At 38.8% G+C, this 24,939-nt stretch overlaps 1 protein-coding gene across 2 annotated transcripts in view; it reads right to left on the reverse strand.

Annotated features, from left to right (window-relative positions):
• LOC136876300 (tRNA (guanine(26)-N(2))-dimethyltransferase) overlaps positions 1-24,939 on the reverse strand; it is a 96,239-nt gene that overhangs the window by 67,186 nt on the left and 4,114 nt on the right. Inside the window, exons 3-5 of one of the 2 annotated variants that reach the window (XM_067150132.2) lie at positions 21,495-21,630; positions 21,032-21,219; positions 15,557-15,785 (exon numbers count right to left, since the gene is read on the reverse strand). In XM_067150132.2, coding sequence (XP_067006233.2) covers positions 15,557-15,785; positions 21,032-21,219; positions 21,495-21,630 — 553 coding nt within the window. The remainder of the gene's footprint in view (positions 1-15,556; positions 15,786-21,031; positions 21,220-21,494; positions 21,631-24,939) is intronic. The other variant, XM_067150133.2, reaches the window with a different exon arrangement.

A 24,939-nucleotide genomic window follows, 5' to 3' on the forward strand; every position in this document is an offset into this window, starting at 1 on the left:
AGACAGGAGGAGCTTTTAATAACGTATGGTTTCAAAAACTTTGCCATCACATTCTTCAATAGTTCCTCCAAAACTGACCTCAATAAGAGGATGTGCGGCATACTTGACTGAAGAGCTACGTTTGGATTCTGAAAGATATCCATAAAACTTGAGAGAAAAAGGCAAAAAGATTTATGTAAATTTGATGAAAGGAACATGAAAAGCCGTTCTTCATGTGACAATGCATGGCTGCTGGTGTCATCAGTAGTTTCATTTTTTAGTGAAACTGATGACTGGGTTTTCCTTTTAACTGAGGAGTGAGGTGAAATGTAATGACTATCCTTAACCTTTTCAGACAAACAAGACACATCTTCACTTAAAATGTGCTTAGAAATTTTGTAAGTCTTCAAGTTCCCATCTGAGAATCATTACTCACAATTTCGCTCCTGAATAATGTAACCAACGGGTCCCATTGAAGCAAGATCCTATCTAAACACCTTCATAGTGATAACCATTGAGTAGACACATGCTTCAGAATTTTCCTGATCTCTGTGTTGTGTAAAGTATGAAATTCTCTGAACTTTTCTTTCCTCTTTGCACTCCTTTCCAGATTATAAAATAATATCAATTATACTTTCATCTACATTTACGGGCAAGCACGCCGCACCCTTCTCAGCAGCAATATTAATTAGGTTACAAGAGCAGCCAACGATGATTATGTTAGTATTTTTCCGCTTCAAACATCCTGCCACACCATTCTTTAATCCTACCATTACTGGAGCATTATTAGCACCAAGAGCTAGGCAGTTTTTTAATGGAATGCAGAATTCCCGAAAAGTTGAGAGCAAAAATTGGCAATGTTAGCTCCAGTAGCATCCCTTTCTAAATTAGGCACAGAGAGTAGACAACTCTGAATTTCACTGAGTTCAGGCCTAAAAAATGTTAGAACAATGCGATATATTTTCATGTCGCTTTTATTGCTACCATCAGTAGCAACAGAAAATGCATTCACCTGCAAATGTGATACAATTTTCGCCCTTTTTCCATGCTCATTTCTATAATGATAGCCGCTGTTTTCGTTCTAGCACACTCATATTGTTTAGCAATTTCCGAATCAGGAAACATTTTGCGCAACAAAGGTCCCGCATAATCGGCACAATTTACAAGCAGGTTATGTTCTACAACAAATGACGTAAATAACGCCCTCGGCATTCATCACAGGATTTACATCTTGGTTTTTACATGAAAAGTTCAGTTTCTGGTTTCTTTCTACACACTGGACACTCTCCTTATGTTTTATCGTTTGCATATGCTTAAGTATATCACATTTCCTGCCATGTGCAACTGAAAAATCACACCTACATATAGTACGGAATGTGAACGTTGGTCCCTTTCTGGATTCATTCAAACACGGAAACTCTTCCCTATAAGCACTTTTAAACACTGCATCATATTTCTATTTTGGCATTTTGGCCAAAACAAATATTAAGGCACAACACAAGCACTTCTGCAGGTCTTGCCCCAGGTAGAACGACTATGGTGTGCTAATTCTGAGGTTAGGTTACTCCAAAGAGAATGTTACTCGCTTGACTCGCTTGCAAAGAGAAAGACTGTATTAAAGACCAAAGAGGAGCACATGACTGGCCACTGTGCCCCATACTGCCATCTGGTATCATTATTAGAACTACTATCGACCAGCCATACTCAACCATATATCGACAGAACGAGGAAATCCGCGGGAGTTTAAAATATTACGAAAATTACAGATATTGCTCTGAAAATCGGGAGATCGGACCCGGCGATCGGGAGGAACGATGAAAAGCGGGAGTCTCCTGCTCAAATCGGGAGACTTGGCACGTCTGCATTACTTTTTCTTCCTTCTTACAAATCCATGTACCCGGCGGGTTAGCTGTGTGGTGAGGAGGGCGCAGCTGTGAGCTCGCATCTGGGAGATAGTGGGTTCAAACCCCACTGTTGGCAGCCCTGAAGAGGGTTTTCCGTGGTTTCCCATTTTCACACGAGGCAAATGCTGGGGCTATACCTTAATTAAGGCCATGGCTGCTTCCTTCCCATTCCAAGGTCTTTCCTGTGTCCCATCGTCGCCATAAGACCTGTCGGTGCAACGTACAGCAAAAAAAAAAAAAAGTCTATGTAGCATCTTTTTCCATTACACACAACTCCCGTGTAAATCCTTCCCACCATTTCTTCTTTTCTTCACTTACTACTTTCTTGCATCTTCTTTTCATTTCCTGATACTTTCTTCTATATCCCTATTCCACAATAGGGAACATGCATGATCCGGGGTTTTATTTAAAAATATGCTAATCTGATTCAAAATTGCATGCAGAATTCAAAAATGTGATCAGAATGTACAAATAATAACTCCAAACATGATAAAAATCTACGAAAATGTCACGTCACGCAAGTACGCGATCTCACTGGCCTGACGTCATCGTACAGGTTGACTGAATTAGCTGACGAAATAACACATAGTGTGCTGTGAGAAGCAGGATACACTTCGCGTATTTCTACTTTACGTTAGTGTCTAGTATGGTTAAATTCGAGGTCTATACATTGGATAATAATCTGAGTGGTATATTTTAGACTTAAAATGAATCCTGCGCAGACAGTGAGGCAGAAAACTTATAAATGGTGTAGAGTTCCGATGTGCAATAGCACATCGCATACCATACCAAGCAAATTGTTTATAAACGTTCCAAAGACGCTAAAACTAGGGAGAAATGGATTTTGGCGAGCTGGAGAAATGCTGGCGATATATCGGAAAAGTCTACAGTTTATTTTTTTGAAGATTTTAACGTAAGATGAATTTGTTTGAATTTTCAAATCACTTTTCCATGTCAGCTGTTCTAGTGGTAAAACTTTAAATTTTAATGAATGATGCTTTATTTAAATGCTTCAATTACATCTTGGAATATGAAAGTAATAAACAGTGCATTAAATAATGCTGATTATTAAAGTATTCTCCAAACCTAACCTATGTTTTGGGTGATCCATGTCAAGATAATAAATCAAAGGGATTATGAACCATTTTGACAGCTCTAATTCTACCAATATATCTTGGCATGGGACAGTTATGTATGTCTTTATTGAAGAGCTTAATTGGTAAAGAAATTTAGGCTATATCTAAATACTCTATAATGTAACAAAGAATAGGCGTGTACATCATGAAAGGAAACAACGTGAATTTAACAAATGTATAACTCTACACAAAACCAATGATTGTCTGTTGGGGTCTTATAAGTTAACAATGCTCAGTTATAATAATTATCATAATATTAATGATATAAATAACATAATTGCACAAAGGTGAAAATAGTGGTGTAGGTGTTTAAAATATTATCCAACTTAGCCTAAGTTTTAGGTTATACAAGCCAAGTCAATAAACCGAAGGGTAAAAATACCGCGCGAGTTGGCCGTGCGGTTAGGAGCGCGCAGCTGTGAGCTCGCATCCGGGAGATAGTGGGTTTTGAACCCCACTGCCGGCAACCCTGAAGATGGTTTACCGTGGTTTCCCATTTTCACACCAGGCAAATGCTGAGGCAGTTCCTAAGGCCACGGCCGCTTTGTTCCCATTCCTAGGCCTTTCCTGTCCCAACGTCGCCATAAGACCTATATGTGACGGTGTGACGTAAAGCAAACAACAAAACAAAACAAAAAAAAAGTAAAAGTCACAGCACCCAAAGACATTCCTGTATTGAGCGACTAAAATGTCACCAGGACACTTTTCTTTCCTGATATGCTCAGCTTGTTAAAAGCCAAATGTAATTAATGTTACTGGCTTCACGCCCCGCTAACTACTTCTACGATTTTCGGAGACGCCGATGTGCAGGAATTTAGTCCTGCAGGAGTTATTTTACGTGCCAGTAAATCTACCGACACGAGGCTGACGTATTTGAGCACCTTCAACTACCACCGGACTGAACCAGGATCGAACCTGCCAAGTTGGGATCAGAAGGCCAGCACCTCAACAGTCTGAACCACTCAGCCCGACTTGTGAAAACTAGATGAAGTTATATTTATCTTTATCATGTTTAACTTTTTCCCTCTACAAAGATATTTAATTCTCTTTCATGGGCCCCGGAAGTGGGTAGGCCAGTTGTCCCAACCATAAATATATATTTTTGGGGGAATGATAGATTATAGCCCTATAGTACTATGATCTTTCTTTCTTTCCTTCTTTCTTTCTTTCTTAATCAGTTTATCCTTCAGGGTTGGTTTTCTCTCGGACTCAGCGAGGGATTTCACCTCTACCACTTCAAGGGCAGTGTCCTGGAACGTGAGACTTTGAGTACGGTGATGAAACTGGTGAGGAGGACCATTACCTCGCCCAGGCGGCCTCACCTGTTATGCTCAACAGGGGCCTTGTTGGAGGATGGGAGGATCGGAAGGGATAGACAAGGAAGAGGGAAGGAAACGGCCGTGGCCTTAGGTGCCTGGAGGAGAAGTAGGAAAATACGAAAAACCACTTCGAGGATGGCTGAGGTGAGATTCGAAACCCTTCTACTCAGTTGACCTCCCGAGGCTGAGTAGACCCCGTTCCAGCCCTCGTACTATTTGTTTTTAACTTTCATGGCAGAGCCGAGAATCGAAACCGGGCCTCCGCGAGTGGCACACATGAACCACTACACCACAGAAGCGGACTAGCACTATAATGCTACCTATATGTTTATGTTAGTGCTGAAATCCGATTTCTTACTTTACTAATGCTGAAAGCCCGAAAATGTAATGTTATTCTTTAATAGGGGAATCAGTCTAGAAAGTGATGTGATATCTATCCAGGTTCGTTGTTATCCTAATACTATGGGTTACAGTACATTGCACGTATATAAAAGATGCCACTTACAAACTTGCTTGTTATCCGCGAATTTCTGCGGCCACAAAAGTCACTATTTTTCAAGAATGATGACATTTACACATGATAGATTGTCTGAATGTGCTGTTTTGAACCTTTCTTCTGTCATTTTGAAGTTATTCGCGATCATGAATAATAAACAATCGGCTTTTAGCAACGGCTGATGCACAACGGCTGGTAGAGCTCCATGCGGTACTGGATCGTGACGTCACAGCGCGCCGCTTACGTCAGAGGCCGTTTCACTCGCCTTGCGGAAAGGCACTATTAAATATTTTTTTAATGGTAGAAAACAAGGCAACATACCACAAAGTAATACGTTTACGTACTATTTCATTGGTGTACTTTTCAAAAAAAATATTTTTGAAAATGATGCATGTTCCCAATTGCCAAGCTTTCTTATATTTCACTGCTTACTTTATCCTTTCATTCCACCCTGGGGTCTTTATCTTTCACTCTTTCAGGTTTCTGCTACAAACACTCTCTGCACCATACAAACGCTTTCTTGAACATGTCCCATTCCGCCTCCACACTCTCCACCTCAGTTCTGGGTATGTGTTGTTTCGATTCATTTTGGAATATACAGATACAGTATACGATACCGTTATAATCGGCAATCTCACCATCATAATAGTCTATTAAGAAAATTACAGCAATATCGTGCTCAGGGAATTGCTGGAGAATCTCCTATAAGCAACACATAGCTCTTTGGATAGCAAAGGATATGATGGATAAGAGTATCAAACCTCGTAGAGATAGATACTCTAGAGTCCCGTTAATCCGAACTGAAATATTCAATTTAGAAAAAAAAATTCTCCTTACTGAAATGAAAGAACATATTATATAATGAAGTTTTACTTGCATTCTATTACCATGGGTTATAAACTTCATGGTTATGATCCGTATTGAATTGTAATTACAATTTAATTATTAAATTAATGTAGTAATGGTCCATCTGCTTTGATGACAATTCTGAAATCCAGCACTTGATTTTTGAAGATCTTAGTGACAGTGGTTGTGTTATTTCCAGGGAGGAAATAATATTCCTGAAAGTGGTGAAAGTGACAGCAAAGTACACGGTGTCTCAAAAGTAATGGGAAATTCCAATAACCAGAATGATGTTCAAGTTGGTGCAGGTGATATTATTGGCAGTATGTCAATATTTGAAGAAATCAGTGAAGGGATAAGTGTGAACTGGACTGACATAGAACCACAAGAAAATAATTATCCAGGTCAAGATGTACCATTTGCCGTTCATCACCCCTGGCCTATGAACTTTCCTCCCCACAATGCAGCTGCCATTATGTGAATGGAACTCAAAATCAGTTTTGTTTAAAAATTGCGTTTACTTAACATTCAAAATCAAAAGTGGAGAGCTGTGGGGTAATATGTAAAAAAAAAACTTCTATGTTAAAGAATACAATGTTTCAGAAATAAATTATCTATCGGAAATTCTTTTGTTAAAACAAAATATGTAAAAAAATTCTTTTGTTCAAAAAATTTTATAATCGTACTTTTTGATAGAAATTGTGACAATATTTGTTGTTATTTCTGTGATCTTCACATAGGATCAGTCTTTCAAGTTTCTATTGGTGTATAATATGGATCAATTATGATTAATATGTGATTACAGGCATGGTTTAATTTTCATGGTGTATACTGAAGAAAATACAGTAAAACCTGGCTTAACAGACACTCTGTGGCGGACGATTTTCTAGGTCCGTAATTAAATACCACGTTGTTTATGAGTAAACTTACCCCTCTTACAAGGACACCCTTTATTACGGACGTGGAAACATCATAGACACGAAAAACTCCAATTAAACCTCTCCTAATGGACACTTTCTTTTAAAAAAAATACTGTATTTGTGTCCTGTACAGTATGTATGTGCTTACTTTTTGCACAGGCGGTACTTCCAAGAATCGCAGACACGTAACTTTTGGTCCAGGCTGTACACATTCTTGGAAGGCAACACTAAGCTACGCTATCACTTCCAGAAGTTGTGTGATCTGACACGCTCGACAGCGCTGGAATTCGTACCTTCTCTGTCAGGTTACTTTTCTTTGACGCGTCGGCTTTTGATGTGTTCAGTTTTACGTTAGTAAGTTGGTGTAAGGATGGCTCCGAGGAAGTTTTTAACTCTAAAAGAAAGGGTAGGCATAATAGACTATCATAAACATGAGAAGTGTGGTGTGCGTAAACTGTCCGAAGTGTTCAAGATTGGAAAGAAATAGGCAGCTGAAATTGTGAAAAAAGCAAGAGGAACTAGTGAAAGAATGGCATTTAAATAGCAACGAACAGCGCATTAAACTGATTCAAAGTGGTAGTGAAGCTCTCATTGACAAAGCAATGCTAGAGTGGTTCGCTAAAATAAGAAGTCAGAATGTCCCTGTGTCAGGACCAATGATACAAGCATAAGTGTTAGAATTCACAGCAGAATTAGGTATTGGAGATTTCAAAGCTTCGAATGGCTGGCTAGAAATATTCAGAAAGCAGTATATTGTACAATACTGTATACAACTAAAGGTACATCTGCAAGAATTGTTAACACATGCAATACCATGGGTTATTGTGTTCCAACTTATATTTAATGGCACCGGTTTCATAACCTCTCTTGGATGGTCACCCCTTCATAACGGACATTTTTTTCAGTCCCGAAGGTGTCCGTTATATAGAAGTTTTACTGTAACTGCAGCATTTGACAGATAAACCTGCAATAGTTCTAGGTTAAGTAAGAATGTGATACAACTCAAAATACAGTGCAGAGTGGATAACTGGTTTCGGAGGTTAGTTTATTCAATCAAACCTTGTTAGTACATGTATATGTAAACACTTGATATGTTTTTTCCAACATGCGTCCAATTTACCTTCGTATATGCATGGGTACAGTGAAAGATATAGGCTACCTACCATTTCTAAATATGAGATGAGAGTATTAAAAGGCATGAAAAAAAGATGAGAGAACATATAAGAAAACCTTTTCCACTGGGGCTTATTAAATAACAAACATGTATTAAAAGGTGTGAAAAATACCAGAAAACAAATATAAAAACATTTGCAAGGGGTCCATAAAATTATCAGCGTATTATTGAAGACCACACTTTCCTGAAGCCTTATATTTCGGACAAGCGGGATCTTGTAAATATAAGTTGGCAACACTAGTCAGTTGTCTTGTAATTAGAAAAATAACGAGTAAGCCATACTATGGAAATCTCCGAAAACGGAATTTTGAAAAACTGATTGGCATAAAATACAGATATTAATGTGTGTAGGGCTTTTTCCGACTTTTACAAAAAGAATCTGACATTACGACAAACTGGTACAGCAAGTAAATATTTTTGCCGTTATGAATTCTTGCTGTAATGACTTCTACAGTATTCGAGTATCCTGTTTTCAATTTCTGGAAACTTTACTTTTTGTCCACAAAACGCCCTCCAATTACAGTTTGTATGTTCTAGAGGAGCTATATTTTTTTTTCCAATCATATACCATAGCTTTTGGCCACAAGGTACGTACTTTCCGCAGTGCAATTACCAATTTGCCCTGCCTCTGCAATAATGTGGATCTTTGGTTTAGCCACGAACGACTTATGAGATTTTACGCATAAAGCTGCTCATGGACTTGCTCCTCATATAATGGTATCAACAGCAGAACTGCTTTTCCTACCCTCACAATCTCTACTGCAAAATGGTGAAAGTGAGAGTAAAATTCTATGTCTCAGTTGGATTACATTTCAAAACATGCCGGAAGTTGTCATCTGTTCATTCCATTTTCTGAACAATGAATCTTTTGCTAACAACAGCCGAGTGGCTAAATAGGTGGTCCTGAGAATTGGGACACCAGCTGCTATGGAGTAGAAGTTGGCACCTCAAACACGTAAGAGTTGTGGTCCTTTTTGTGCTCCAGTAGCTAGGACTACTCATAAACTGTTAAGAGTGAAAATTCTCAGTGAGTCTATGCATAAAGCCAGGATCATCCCACTCACAGAAATTTACTGAGCTAGCCCAGAATGTTTTTAGCGATCTTCAAACCTACAGGAGTGAACAACTCAGTGAACAAACTGGAATTCAATTGAGTGCTATCAACATCAATGAGGTTTACGGAAGACTTGAGTCAGTAAAATAATGCATGCGGATGTGTTAGGTGTTAATGATGTTTGGGTAAGGGGAGATAAGAAAAGTATAGGAGATAACTAGGTGTTCTAACAGTGTTAAAAGGGAAACGGCAGAGTGAGGGGTGGAGCTGTTCATTAGGAAAATCACAGCATACAACACAGTTTTGGGTTAGGCACATAAATTAATGTATGATGTGGATAACTTGTAATTTGCAGGATTTAGGATAAGAACAATCTTGGTGTATTCACCATATGAAGGAGCAGATAAGGATGGAGAAGGCTGACTAAGCACCGAGAGAAGTACTAGCCTTTGTCAACAGCAAGGGTAGGATAATGTCAATGGGTGATTTCCATGCAAGAAACACATATTCATGACAGAATATAGAACATAAAACTTGGGGAGTGTTTTCTATCACAGAGTTTTTATGTATAATGGAAAAAAAGTGGGCAGTGGCCGCAGGTCTTTTGGGTGTAGAATACGTTATGAGGGTATTAGAAATAAGTGAATTTGCAGATTTTAGATTTACAAAGATTTCTTTTTGCCTGGGCTCTCCTTTTGCAAATTACTCTGCCTCCAATCTACATTGATTCGACCACAGCACGAATGTCTTTGTGCACATCTACATTCGCAAACTAAATGGATGTAGCAGAAGTACTCGATTGAGGCTCTCTTGACCTTAGTTCAGACATTTTAGGCTTATTCAATTCCTTTTGATTCATTCTTCCTTCTGTCTGCAGTAGGCTTTAACCTTCTTTAAATTAAGATATTGAAACATTTTGGAAATTTTCATGAAGTTCACAATTTTTTTAACTTACCTAATCAAGTTCCCTCACAAAATTTTATTACATATATCGATTGATCTTGTGCAGACAAAATGAACAAAACCTTACAGTTACTGTTGTGCAATCTGACCTTGAAAGTTATTTGGGAAAACTCTTTGGACCTTACTTTTTCCAAGGTTGGTCCATTCCTCTCGTAAAGCAGCAAAGAACTGATCCTTATCTGAATGATTCCTACAATATACTGTTCCCATCCAAATGGTGCCCTGTAAGCATATATTAAGGTTTGATTTATTTCACGTACAATTATACACGAGTATGCACGGACAGGGCATCAGCTGGTTGACAGGTCTCTGCATTGCGGGCTGAGCGGAACTGGGTCAAGCGGTCAAAGACCTGGGCTACGTCACATTGGAGAACACGTCATGCAGTAAGAGTTGAAGAAGGGGGCGAGAGAATTCTAGAATCATCTCCACCTTATATGGAAGGACGAATCATGTTAAAGTATTACTTTCATCCAATATGAAACCAAAGGTTACGTCACCTTTTCACTCGTATGTTTGGCGAGGGAAGAAAACTATTATAGTGTATTACATTATAGTACAAACTACGGAACAGTACGGATTACATTCTAGAACAGTATAGATTGAATTATGGTACATCGCACTACAAGAAGTACATGACATTCATCTTCAGTGAAAACATTGAGGCGATAAGACAGTATTTTCTGTGAGAACACAGTATTTTTCTAGATTTTGACTGTTGCAGATTCTAGTGTTCTATAAAAGCGTCAAGAGGCAACATAATCGGAGAAATGGATCTGGAAACTCCGAGCGTTTTCTACCTCAATGGTGAACTTTATTTGAGATGTTTTTAATGAGTTCGTATTTGATTTTCCAATTTCTGGAGATTTTATGAAGTGCCATAGAAATTATAACAGGGTAACAATTCAAGTCTTTAACAAAGTGTTGAGCTACATTGTACAGCGTTGCACCAGTTAAGTATTTTAGTGTACAAATTAGTGAAATACAACAGGTGGAGCACATTTTTAATATAAGTTTTAGTTTCAGCCAACTACAAGAGCCGATATTTCACCATGGATCGACAAAGCAGAATTTCCAAGGAAACTTCAAGAGATTATCAGTGTGAATCCATAGTATCTGGCTACACTGAAGTCATGAACTACTAAGCCGAAGGTGTGGGAGCCAGCACAATGAACCTGTATGTCTACAATCTTCCATAATTCAGAGAGGACCTTCAACGGCATCTAAGTTCCTGATGCAGGGATCTACATCGAAACCATGAGTATTCTTTAAGTATTATCCTTTCTTTCTGTAGATTATCTGTAAGATTGTATTCTTGTGTAAAGTAAAAATTTTGCTACTAGTTAGAGAAGTAATTATTTCATTTTGGTGCTGGTAGAGTAGAGCATGTATTTTATTGATTCACTGATTTATTAATTCTCTGATGGTATATATGAGTTAGTCAAGATCTTCGAAGATGGATCACTGGTATATTGGAGGCCGTAATAATAATAATAATAATAATGAAAGGTCTTGTTAAAAATCAAGATGATAAGAATCCATTCATCATCATCATCATCGTTTCCCTTTATCCAGCTGTAGCCGGGTAGGGGCAAATATGGTTCCTCTCCACTTGCTTCGGTCTTTCCACCACTCCTCCTCCAACACTGTGTCCCAATCCAGGTTTCTTTCTATAATGCTGCGTTGGATGGTATCCTTCCATCTCAATCGTGGTCGTCCACGGCCTCTTATTCCTTGGATTTGCATTTCCATCACCTTTTTTGGCATTCTTTCGTCGCTCATTCGCTTTAGGCCTATGTGCCCAAACCATCATAGTCGGCTCTTCTCTATTCTATCATTCATTTTTTCCACTCCAATTTCTTCCCGGAGAATCCATTATCCGACCATAAAGCAATGATCCAACTAAAGAATTGATAGAGATTGAGATATCTTGAATATAAATCTGACCTTAAATGGATCCCGTTTATTTATCAGCCACCGTGCGTTTCTTCGAGATAGTGTATTTGAAAGTAATAGACATGGAAATAAAAATAATGGTTATGACGAAGTATAATAAGGTTGAGATATATAAGTTTGTGTGAGTGATAGTTGTACAATGATACTATAATGAGGATAATTGACGGTGTAGTGATCGCTCGGGTACACGTTAGTCTTGATGATATTCATGGTTATGGATATAGCCATAGTTATTGTATTTAGGGAATAATAATAATTTGAAACTCAACAACAAATTTTATATAATACAATAATTTAGAAAGTATTCCATGAATTCAAGTAGATGTATTCTACGAAGCATTCAAAATGATATATGGTGGTGAAGTTCACCTGGTTGAGGTCATTTGTCTTCGTATTATATTGTTATTCATTGCTATGAGTTATGGACGTTATTACTATAGGGTCTTCAATAAAACCAGAAGGGTCGAGATAATAATAATAATGATAATAAAATTTACACAGTGATAAAATCTATTTTTCACAAATGATTGAGGGAATTGTATGGCCATATGATATTTTGCACCAGTGTACTTTTGATTTAGGATTTCTTTTGGTGAGTTTTTCGCATACTCCGATTGTGATAATTTTTGATATAGCTGGATTTGGAATATTTGTCTGTGATTGTGCTCTATTTCTCTGTTAATAATTAACTTAGTTAATGAATGATTATTCATGACTAGATGAAGGAATACAATCAAACAGAATATGAGAAGGAAGGGAATCAGCCAAAGAATTTGAGTAAAAATGTATATTTGTAAAAAGAAAAATCGTGTCCAAGAAATTGTGAGTAAAAATTTTATTTGTAAAATACAGTCATATCATAGAATTTGAGTGGAATTTCTTTGTAAAGGAAATATTTGAATAGAATTATTAATTCATGAATGAAATAAGGAAGACAAGAGTATTTCCTAGAGGCAAACTTTAAAGGAATTATGAGAATAATTTGATAAATTTAAGATAATAATTAAGTAAAATTTTGAAATTACTAAAGAATTAATGAGCAGCAAGATGACTGAAATATTCTTAGCGAAGTGAGTTGCTTAAATTAAGAGTAAAACGCTTAACTTTAAAGTGATATGTTAAATCCAAACAAGTATATATGGAAACCATGTTATTCAATTATAACGAACATTTTCACTAATATCAATTTGATTTGTTCGATGTTACAGTGACATTAAATAAACATTGAGACTGGGAGAAGTACTTGTGGATAAGGAATTCAAGAAATATTTTGATAGTTATTTTAAAAGAAAACAAAAGCAAATTATGTAAATTAGTTTTATATTCATTGAAACGAGTCCAGGTGTACTTGTATTTGTTTTATTATTTTAAATGTCCAGATTGTTGCTTTAATAAATGTTTGTTGTTATTTGGTTATGATTTTCAGTATGCCATGTCACCTGTCCAATCACCTTCAGCCCTGCAAACTATAAATTTTAAAAGGTCTGTCCCGATATAGTGAAGGTGGCCTTGCAAACGTTCCATCCATGGGACTCTCGCTTTGCCGATTGAGCGACCCCGGAAAAAGAGGACAATACACATTCCTATAGGCTAAGTTTTTTGGAGGGGGGGGAGACAGATTTTTACTGACAGATCCGGTACTGGAACAAAAGGATAGATGTTATTCTATGTCTATGTCAAAAAGTATATCAATGAAGGTCAAAAGAAATAATGTACAAGGCAATAATCTGTGTTCAAAAGTATTTTGTAGGTAGCATTTGTTTGAAATTCTCTTGAAGAAAGCAGTTTAAATTACAAAACATCAGTTACCAACACAAGCAAATGTATGTATATTTTGATCGATTTAGTATCAACACCTTTCTCATTTAGAAAATAAAAAAATAAACTTAGTATTTTGTGGACCAGAAGTATTTAATACAACAGAACAATACACAAAATCACTGTCAGATGCCGAGGCACAAATTTAGTACTTACTTGCATATCCGTGAGCACTGATAACCCCACATCTTCGTGCGTATAATCCAGAAGCTCATGCAAAAGTAAAGCAGCAAAGAACTGATCCTTGAGTAATTCCTTTAACATACACATCAGTCTAATTTCTCCCAGATGTGTTTAATGGGGTTCAGGTGTGGGCTTTGGCTTGGCCAATCCAAAACTAACTTCCTTCTCAGAAAACATATTCCTCACACGGCTGGAGGAATGCTTTGGATCACTGTCTTGTTGAAATATCCAATTTTGAAGCATATTCTATTATTCCTTTTCATATGACATTATAGAATTTCATGATACATAAAATGATCCAGTATACCTCTATTTAAGAGAACCAAATCCATGCTTAGAGAAACAACCCCACAACATGATGCTACCACTCTCACGATTAATGGTTGGTACTTGGAACTGTACATTGTTTCTCCAGTTTGTTGGTTGTTGAATATACCTGAAACTGTCAGACGAGACAAGGTTAAACTTCCTTTCTTTGCTCCATAAGGACCTTCAACAAAGCTTTAGTCCTCCATGTGTCATACTTCTTTGCAAACTCTAACCTGGTCTTTCTCCTCTTTGGACTGATCAGAAGTTTTCTTGCAGGGCATCTACCACTTCAATCTGCAGCTGCTAAACAGTGTTTTACAGTGGAAACATGAAGATCCAATCCATAGTGCTCTTGTAAACGATCCTTGATTTCCCCTGAAAAATTCCTTGGAATCAACTGAATGCTTCCAAATTATTCTATCCTCCTGTATGGTTGTTTTCTGAGGCTGATCTGACCTGGGTTTGTTATGTGAATTTCCCTTCTTCTTGTTGATGTCAATTCCACACACTTACCAACTGTTGGGATATCCCAAACACCCTAAAAACACACTAGATTGGGATTTTGGTTCTGATAAGACATTTAGGGGAGTCTCTCTTAAATCTACAGAATACTACTCCTGTTTTGGCAAGCTGACAACAACCTTCACAAAAAAAAATACATAAATGTAACACAATCCCATTTAATCGTACAATATACTATTTGGAACATTTCACAAAAGTAAAATGTGTTCCTACGGATATTACCGTAGTAAAACATATCTTATGCATGTGATCATGGTAACATACCACTATACACTGCATGACTCGAATGAGGGCTCTACCTTGCTGTGCCTACATGTAAACAAAGTGCTGACAACAGACAATACCTAGCTACAAAATATTTTTTAATAATTAAAAATAATTGGATTTACGTCCCACCAACTATCTTTTACAGTTTTCGGAGATGCCCAGGTGCCGGAATGTTGTCTCATAGGAGTTCTTTTATGTGTCCGTAAATCTACTGACAAGACAAAATATTTTTGAGTGCTACTGTTACTATTTTGCCTTACCACCTGGCCAGAATCAAAAGTCATACAGGCAGTACACAATAAATTCCAAAGAAGTACTGCATGTTACACCCGAAAGATGAAATAGGAAATGAACATACAAGGAAAGAAATGAAGGTAGAAAAGTTGTACGATAAAACGGAGCCAGACATGTTAAATAGACGAATGAAGAGGCAAGCAAAGCAAGTAACCTGACATTTAAACTGCTCAGATGTGAATTTTCAGCTTCTTAAAGTCCTGAATACACTGCAATGAAAGAATGTCAAAGCAAAAAATGGATTGATGGATGAAGACTCAGAATACGATGGATCTGATTAACAATGCAGAGGAACCAATTTGGCTCCTCCTGGATAAGGGAAATCCTGATGCCTACTCTTTTTCCAAGGAAGTAATAGAAAAAAAAAAAAATGCGCATAACAAAGGTCAATGTAACCTCCATGAGCAAGAGATGCTCACCATCTCGTGACAAGACTTGGTCCGCAAAGAAACAGCTCCATACTTAGTGTAGCAGGTCTCCGGGCTATTACCTGCCAACACAGCCATATCTGTACAAGTGACGAGTAGAAGGCCTCCATCACTGACACTCTGAACAGCTGCATCCAAAAATACTGACGGACAACCATATGGGTCTAGATCTATTGCATGAAAGCGAAGAGCTGGCTGCCTATGGCGATACATCACCATGCTGAAACAAATAAAGGAAATGTATTTTATAATGGGAAAGGCAAAACACTATGATGATAAATGTAAAAATTTACTTGTTGTTTACTGGTTTGTGATATCAATTCCTCCAATTTTGTTTTACAAGGAACATTCACAAAGTGCCTGACTGACAATTGTACAAAATCAAATATGATTGAAAGTTCAGCTGTAATCAGTTTATAATACCAATTTCAGCTGCCCAGAACAGTAATTATACTTATATGTTTACGGACCTAGATAGATACTGTTATAATAATGAATATGACAGGAAACTCAGCTATAAATATTATTCTACTACAGCTGTCCTTATATATACATGGTCATGGGTCTTGATGTAGAAATCTGTAAAGCACAAATGTGAACCTCAATAAGCACAGTCGATGAATAATGGATCTGCGTAGCTGGGAGTTGAGCAATGCGTATCTTCAGTCTCCCAGATAACATTGTCTGGAGCATCAAAGTCAACATATTCAACTGGAAATTAGCTTTCTTTCAGGCACGGTTAATCATGTTCTTGAATCTGGGGTTACTGAACTGGTTATGGTGATAAGTACATGAAGACTGATGATAGCATTATGATGATGTTGCTTGTTGTTTAAAGGGGCCTAACACCGAGGTCACCGGGCGAGTTGGCCGTGCGCATAGAGGCGCGCGGCTGTGAGCTTGCATCCGGGAGATAGTAGGTTCGAATCCCAACATCGGCAGCCCTGAAGATGGTTTTCCGTGGTTTCCCATTTTCAGACCAGGCAAATGCTGGGGCTGTACCTTAATTAAGGCCACGGCCGCTTCCTTCCAGTTCCTAGGCCTTTCCTATCCCAACGTCGCCATAAGACCTATCTGTGTCGGTGCGACGTAAAGCCCCTAGCAAAAAAAAAAAAAAAAAAAAAAAAACCATCGAGGTCATCAGCCCCTAATGGTACGAAAGGCGATGAAATGAAATGACAAATTAAAAGCCCCAAAACATCCACTGACCACAATTCGAATCGTGAGGGCGAAGAATGAATGGATGGATATGAATTTAAAACGATCAGTGGAACCGACCCACAGTGCCTCACATGCACAGAAGCTGGCGTAGAACAATAGTAGTACTGACCAAGGGACTGCTTCTAGAGCACAATACTGAAATGATGGTTTACTTGTAGTCAAAAGGAGTCCAAAATCCAAGTCAGCGGCCCCTCACAATGGTACTTATCGCTAGGAAAGTAGAACCATGGTATTTGTCATGTTGCGGTAGTAATCAAGAGTAGCGTAGACTCGCGGTATTCCACATATTATGGTATTACTCACAGGTAATGAAATTCGCACGTGTATTACAGACCTACGCTGTTTCGCACATTGCGGCGCCATTTACAGGCAACGCAAACCTATGGTGTTCATCACATAAGGGTACTAACCACAGGGACTCGTACTATCCCGTGGTGTTCCTCATATAGTGGGTACTAATCATAAGCAAGCCAGAACCATGGGTTCCCTCATCCCAGGGTGTCGCTCATATAGTGCAACTAATCACAGGTACTGTAAAAGCCGCTGAGCCCTCGTTTGCTACTAATTACAAACCTATTTATTACCCAACATAGTGGTACTATGCGTAAGTAAAAGCGACCCATGGCATTCCCCACGTGGTGGTACTAATCACAAGTAGTTTTATGGTTCTAATTTGATCATCCCTTGGTCGCCCCTTTTAGTAGCCTCTTATGACAGGCAGGGGACACCGTGAGTGAATTCTTCGTCTGCCTCTCCCACCCACAGGGGGAGTGTATTTGGTCCGCAAGAAGTATTTTATTTCCCTCAAGTCCGCCGGCAAGCCAGTTAGGACCCCCCCTATCCGCCACCTGGGACGTGCCGCGTGCGAGTATCACCTCTCCCCCCGCTACGCCAGCGTAGAAGGTTCGTGGATAGCATTATGACTCTGGAAGTCAATATCAAAGTTGTCAAGTAAACCTCACTCACAGAAATGTTTGGTGAAGATCTTCCACTGGTGAAAAAAATATACATTGAAATGTTGAACAAGGGAAGTTGCGCCAGCTGGAATGTTCGTTACCTTTGTGTATCTATCCAGAATTATGAATACATTTTGTTAATGGTGTAAAAATGAACCTAGAACCAGATGACATTTTGTTCCAACATAGGGAGAGAGCCAACTACTATCCCCTCGCTGTTCAAGAATATTGTCCACTTTACCTGATTTTGAACAAGTTACATATACACTCATGTTCATAAAAACCAAAACACCTTGAAAGTCTAGAGAAAGGAAGTTTATATTCACAGGACATGTGCACTAGTAGGTTCTGAAGAAATGATTAGCATTGAACAATATTGGCCCTCAGATTCAAGGTCCACATCAATATCTCGGTGCACCACCACAGACTGGTTAAATGCGCCTGTGGTTCTCGTTATTGCTATAAACCGAAGGTAATGGATCGATGTGACTTGAGCAGATGTGCAGGATGCCTCACATATGTATGCGAGGACCGTCAAATGAGCAAGTTTGAAAGAGGGCGCATTATTGGCATGAGAGAACGTGATGCATCCATCTGGGAAATTGCTGCTCGAGTGGGATGAAGTGTGTCGGCAGTGCAACGGGTGTGTACAGAATGGTTCACAGAAGGCCACAGAACACTTCGAAATGGGTCTGGTCACACCCCACCAGACCACCCGCCCAAGATGATCGACACCTCATTCAACATTGCAATACAGATCTGCGTCCTCCTCGGCTCTGGCGCAACAGTGTAACACATCGTACACTATCAGGAGTGACAGTCCATCACCGTTTATTGCGGTCTGGGTTAACGGCGCATCGTCTACTTCTCTGCCTACCTTTGACTAATGTTCATAAACATGCTAGACTGCAATGGTGTATGGAACAATCATATTCCTCAGACGATTGGAAGATCCAAAGGCAACAATGTTTAGACTGATGCTTCCACAGCCCGTAATTGTAGAAGTGATAAGCTTTTGGGCTTTGGCCATGTCAAGAAAACAACTTATGTTTAAAATGACTGGGATTCGCTGATAACCTTGTGCTCCTGTCCAACAACATTCAGAAAGACTGACAACAAGTTAAATAATTACAGGAAATAGAGCAGAAAATTGGCCCCAGAATATCCTTCGATCCACTACTTATAAATAAACCCATAATAGATGAATAGGAAAGGAAAATCTTGACAAATTTAAATATTTAGGAGAAACAATAACATATAAACTCAATGAAAAACAGGCATGACATAACAGAATAAATAAACGGAATAGAGCACAACATATCACCACGAACACATACAATAAAAAAGGTCTCTCATTTTAGCCACAAAATTAAAACACTATAAAACAGTTACACAAACAGAAATAACATGCAAGTGAAATCATTTTCAAAACAACTAACACTGCAGAAATAGACAGATTACTCAAGAGTGAAAGAATAACAATCAGACTGTGCATAAACAAATGCTACCAAGAAAATGGACATTGGACATTTCTAATGAAACAGTCTACAAGAAAATGGAACCAATAATGAACACAATAGGGACGAAACGAATTTCATTCTTTGGACATCTACTCAGGATACCAGAAAACAGAATCGTCTGGAGAATTACTGAAAAATTATAGAACAGTAAGAGCAATATTTGATGGATTACAGAAATCAAGGAAGATATGAAGGAACTACAAATTAAAATAGAAGATTAAAAAAAAAAAAAAAAAAAAACCATACAAAATCAAGAAACTCACAGACAAACAAACCGAACTACAAACAAAGATCAACAGACAGGCAGGACTCCTTGATTTTAAATATCAGCTATATAATGACTGACATACGTATTTTGATTGTTGCTTGACAGTACTTTGTACCAGGCGTATGCATAAGTTTTTGCTGGTTTCTGTAGTAAAGAAAACACGTCATTTTCAAGGGAAATTTGTTGTTTGTTTATTCAAAAAATTGGGACATCGGCTTCTATACACTTCACCCATCTTTCAGGTAAGTTATGAATACCACGACAGAAAAACTATCTTTTGCGGCAAACCATTCGTCGAGCCATTTTCCAACTTCTCGAAATTGCTGAAGTGCTGCTCTGCAAGTGTGTGCCCCATTGATGCAAAGAGGTGAGTCAGATGGCGCCAGGTCGGGGCACTACGGCGGGTGCGGAAGGATGTCCCATCCAAGCGATTTCAAGGTGTCTTTCACTGGTTTTGCTGCGTGAGATGGTGCACTGTCGTGTAACAAAATCACTTTGCCAGAACTTCTGGCCCATTCCGGTCGTCTTTCGATCAATGTGTGATTAAAATTAATCATTTGTTGGTGAAAGCGTTGTGAATTAACGGTTTTGCCACAACTGCTCGTCTTCGCACTTTTGTGGTGTACCAGAGTGCACACTGTCTTTCACATTGAAATCACCACGTTTAAATCATTGAAACCATGTCTTACATGTTCTAATCGATGGAGCGTGTTCACCATATGTTTCTACCAGCAAACAAATTTCCACAGCCTTTTTCTTTTGATTAAATAAGAAAAGCAATGCGTGTCACAAATGTTCTTTTTCAGGCACAAATGTCGACATGATCAGTGAACAATACAACACAGACGCTAGTGTTTGGCGGACTCAACATGTGTGTGTTGATAGGTTAATGTCAAACGAACAAATTGATGTTTATGTCAAATTCAAACGCTGTGTACTGTTTGCTGGCACCATCTCTTAGTGAAACCGGAAAAGACTTATGCATACACCTGGTACTTCCAGTCAACCTAAGTCAGAACCTAAATAACCTTGTAGAACCTTAAAAGTAATGTTCAATTACTAGAAAATCAAAGAGAATGACAAAGTACTGGGCTGACAGAAAATTTTAAAACCCTTTTTATAAAACTGACTAATGTGGTCCAATGAAGTACATAAAATCGTTGGCTGAACAGTCAACGTACTGGCCTTCGGTTCAGAGGATCCCGGGTTCGATTCCCGGCCAGGTCGGGGATTTAACCTTGATTGGTTAATTCCACTGGCACGAGGGCTGGGTGTATGTGTTGACTTCATCATCATTTCATCCTCATCACGATGCGCAGGTCGCATATGGGTGTTGAACAGAAAGACCTGCACCTGGCAAGCCAAACCCGTCCTGGGATATCCCAGCACTAAAAGCCATATGGCATTTCATTTCATAATAATAATAATAATAATAATAATAATAATAATAATAATAATAAAGGTACTATATTAAAGGCAAAATGCTGTACCTTCTACTTACACAGCATCGTCATGACTGGTAGTCACCAAATCTTGAACACCATTATGAACAATGTTTTCCTGAATACTGTTCACAGCAGTTTGTGAAATATCATTTGCCACTACCTGCTTGATGCCAGGTATTTCTTTAGCATATCGTATACTACGGAGTCCTGTAGCAGAAAGTGCTTCCAGAATAACCAGACCATCCTGTAACAGAGATATATGAAGAAGGTTATAAAGGAGATATGTTATTTTGCAAACTTACACATCGAAAAGCAAACAAGCTTGTAGTTCTATGGGATTTACCATCATCACTTCCATGAGACCTCCAGTTTTACACTGAACCCAATCCACAAGGCGTGACTTCCCATTTCAAATATCCCAATATTCAAACTTTGACCAATTCATTACACATGAGTGAGTTTAATATATTATGTATAGTAATTAAAAAAAACAGACGGAACAGAAGAGCTTTCACATACCTCATATTTTGTTCCCTCTTTGGGTTGTTTAAGTATATAGTCTGCATCAGCTTCACCATCAACCTCATTCTGACACTGATGATTGTCACAATTCTTCTTGAAATTATCTTCAGCAAACAAAGTAAGTACAGCAACACTGAAAATATGATTTAATGAATCAAACTTCAGACATCAAATATTGTTATATTAGCTCTCAAATGAAATTAATCATGGCATTATGTTTTCAGATTCTTTTCCTGATAGGTAATATGAATTCAATCACTTTCAAAAACATTCAAACAATGATAGGTTACTAAGAAAATGTTTGCCACCAATGTTTCTAACAGGCAATAATAAAGTATAGTTTCTAACAGGTAATATTAAATGTTATAGTTGAAGAAACATATCTGGTATGTTTTTTTTTCTAGTGCTGCAATTTTTTTGCATTAACGTATGCATAATTTTACATTAAATTGAAATCGGGGAGCGCGGAAGAAACCTCCACGTGTGCAGTTAATTTTGATTAAACAGACTGTGACTGACGGTGCTCCCTGGAAACGGTAGAGAGTGCACATATCTACCGGCTAATTCTTCCATTCCAGAAGTGTTGAAAGATGATTTTAAAAAGGTCCTTTTCAGGACCACAGTTGTCGATTATGTCTATAAACATCGAAGGAATGTCCCTTGTAAAAGAAGAACTCTTGCAGTATTTATGTAAGGAACATGGCTGTGATGTCCTTTGTGTACAAGAAACCCATCGAGACAATAATCAGAGCAGGCCAAGAATTTCTGGCATGCGTTTAGTGGTAGAGAGATCAAGTCAACAGCATGGAAGTGCAATATTTGTCAAACTTGGTATAGCAGTCCTATCCACTGATATATCTGACTGTGCTGACGTAGAACTCCTTACATTTGAGTTAAATCATTGCACTGTTTCCTCTATATATAAACCACCAAATTCTGCATTCCATTTCCAGAAACCAAGGAATTTTGACAATCAAGCCGTCCACATTGTAACTGGTCACTTTAACAGCCAAAGCAACGTCTGGGGATATGAACATGAGAATGAAGATGGAGAGGCTGTGCTGGAATGGGCTGAGACCCACCAGATGCTACTGTTACACGATGTTAAACTTCCTCCTTCTTTTAACAGCGGGCGTTGGCAACGAGGTTATAACCCTGATCTAATCTTTGTTAGCGAAGGAATTGCTCAGCAGTGTATAAAGAACATCGGCACCCCAATACCACACACACAGCATAGACCCATCATGTGTCAGGTATTTGCTGCGGTACGTCCTATGAGCGTACCTTTCCGCAGGCGATATAATTTTAAGAAAGCAGACTGGAACAAGTTTACTGCATATCTGGAAGATGCTGTATCTGATATAGGTATTTCTATGACTGACTACGATCTGTTTGTAGATGCAGTGAACAAGAGCTCCAGACAGTCAATTCCCAGAGGTTGTTGAATGAATTATGTTCCTGGACTCAGTCAACATTCCTCAGCTCTGATGGCTGAATACATTGATCTATTTGAGACGAATCCCTTTGGCGAAGAGACTGTGCAGAAAGGTCTAGAGTTGACAACAATGTTAGCGGAAGATAAACAAAATCGTTGGATATCTACCCTTGAAGAGCTGGACATGTCTAAAAGTAGTCAGAAAGCCTGGCGACTTTTAAAGAGGCTTAATAATGACTTCACAAAAGCCCCTGTACACGTCAATTTGTCCCCAGATGCCATTGCTCATCAACTTTTGCTCAATGGAAAAATAGGGGGTTATATGAATAGAGTTAAAATAGAACGCCAAATAGATAAGGAGTCTAGCGACCTCACTAATAATATCACCCTAGAGGAATTAGAGAAAGCCATAAACAAATCCAAAAATGGCAAGGCTACAGGTCTGGATGATATGAGAGTGGAACAAATAAAACATTTTGGTTCCAGAGCAAGGAAGTGGGTTGTTGATTTTCAAAACAATTGCCTGCAGAGTAAACAGATACCTAAGGTATGGAGGAAGTCTATAGTGATAGCTGAAGCCAGGTAAGGATCCATTAGATCCTAAGAGCTACAGGCAAATATCATTACTTTGTCACCTATATAAGATATTTGAGAGGATCCTACTTGAGCGCCTCACATCTAAAGTAGATCACCTTCTTATTCCAGAACAGGCGGGCTTTAGATCTGGAAGGAATTGTACTTCACAGGTGCTCAATTTAACTCAGCACATAGAGGATGGGTTTGAAAGACGTAAAATCAAAGGTGTGGTATTTGTGGACCTTACAGCAGCATACGACACAGTGCACCATAGAACTTTGATCACCAAGCTCTATAACTTCACCAGAGACTATGGTTTCACGAAGATTGTTGAAACTCTTCCGGAAGAATCGCCGGTTCTTTGTTGAGTTTCAAGGAAAGTGCAGTAGGTGGAGGGACCAACGGAACGGACTTTCTCAGGGCAGTGTCCTCTCGCCAATCCTCTTTAACATCTACACAAAATGACCAGCCAAGGCCTTCCTATACAAGAAGCTTCATTTATGCCGATGACCTGGCTTTAGCTGTCCAGTGCGACGACTTTCAAACCACTGAAATGCAGCTCTCAAATGCACTTAAGGAACTTTCAGTGTACTATCAGAAGAACCGGCTACTGCAAAACCCGACTAAGACCCAGGTGTGTGCATTTCATCTTCGAAATCGAGAAGCTACTAGACAGCTGTGCGTGACGTGGGAGGGTAAGCAACTGGAGCATTGTTTTACACCTAGGTACCTGGGTGTCACTTTAGACCGGACCTTAACATACAAGAAACACTGTGTTAATTCTGGACAGAAAGTCTCAGCCCGAAATAATATCCTCCGTAAACTTGGCTCAAGCAAATGGGGAGCCCATCCAACTTTGTTAAGAACCTCAGCTCTTGCTCTGAGTTTTTCTGCAGCTGAGTATGCATGTCATGTATGGTTTAGGTCAGCCCATACGAAGCGGGTGGATGCAGCCCTTAATGAAACATGTAGAATAGTAACTGGGTGTCTGAAACCTACTCCCACTGACAAACTCTACTGCTTGGCTGGTATTTCTCCTCCAGACATTCGGCGAGAAGTGTTTGCAAGGCAAGAGAGGTTGAAGGTGGATCTCACAAGCAACCACCCGTTATTTGTACATCGACCTCCACCCAGAAGACTGAAGTCCAGGAAAAGTTTCTCAATGTCTCCAAGGCTCTGGATAAACCAGCAAGAACAGCACGTTGTGATATGTGGCAAGCAAAAATGGAGCATCTTTCTGATTGGATGGTGCCTTCTGAATCTCCACCCCCTGGTCATCATTTGGAATGGACAACCTGAAAGGCACTTAATCGTTTGAGGAGTGGAGTAGGTAAATCCAAGGATAACCTTAAAAAATGGGGTTATCTGAAAGATCAGTCAGACTTCTGCGATTGTGGGGAGCAACAAACTACCCAACACCTGTATGACTGT

The sequence above is a fragment of the Anabrus simplex genome, chromosome 6 (assembly GCF_040414725.1).
Source record: "Anabrus simplex isolate iqAnaSimp1 chromosome 6, ASM4041472v1, whole genome shotgun sequence".
Lineage (NCBI taxonomy): Eukaryota > Metazoa > Arthropoda > Insecta > Orthoptera > Tettigoniidae > Anabrus > Anabrus simplex.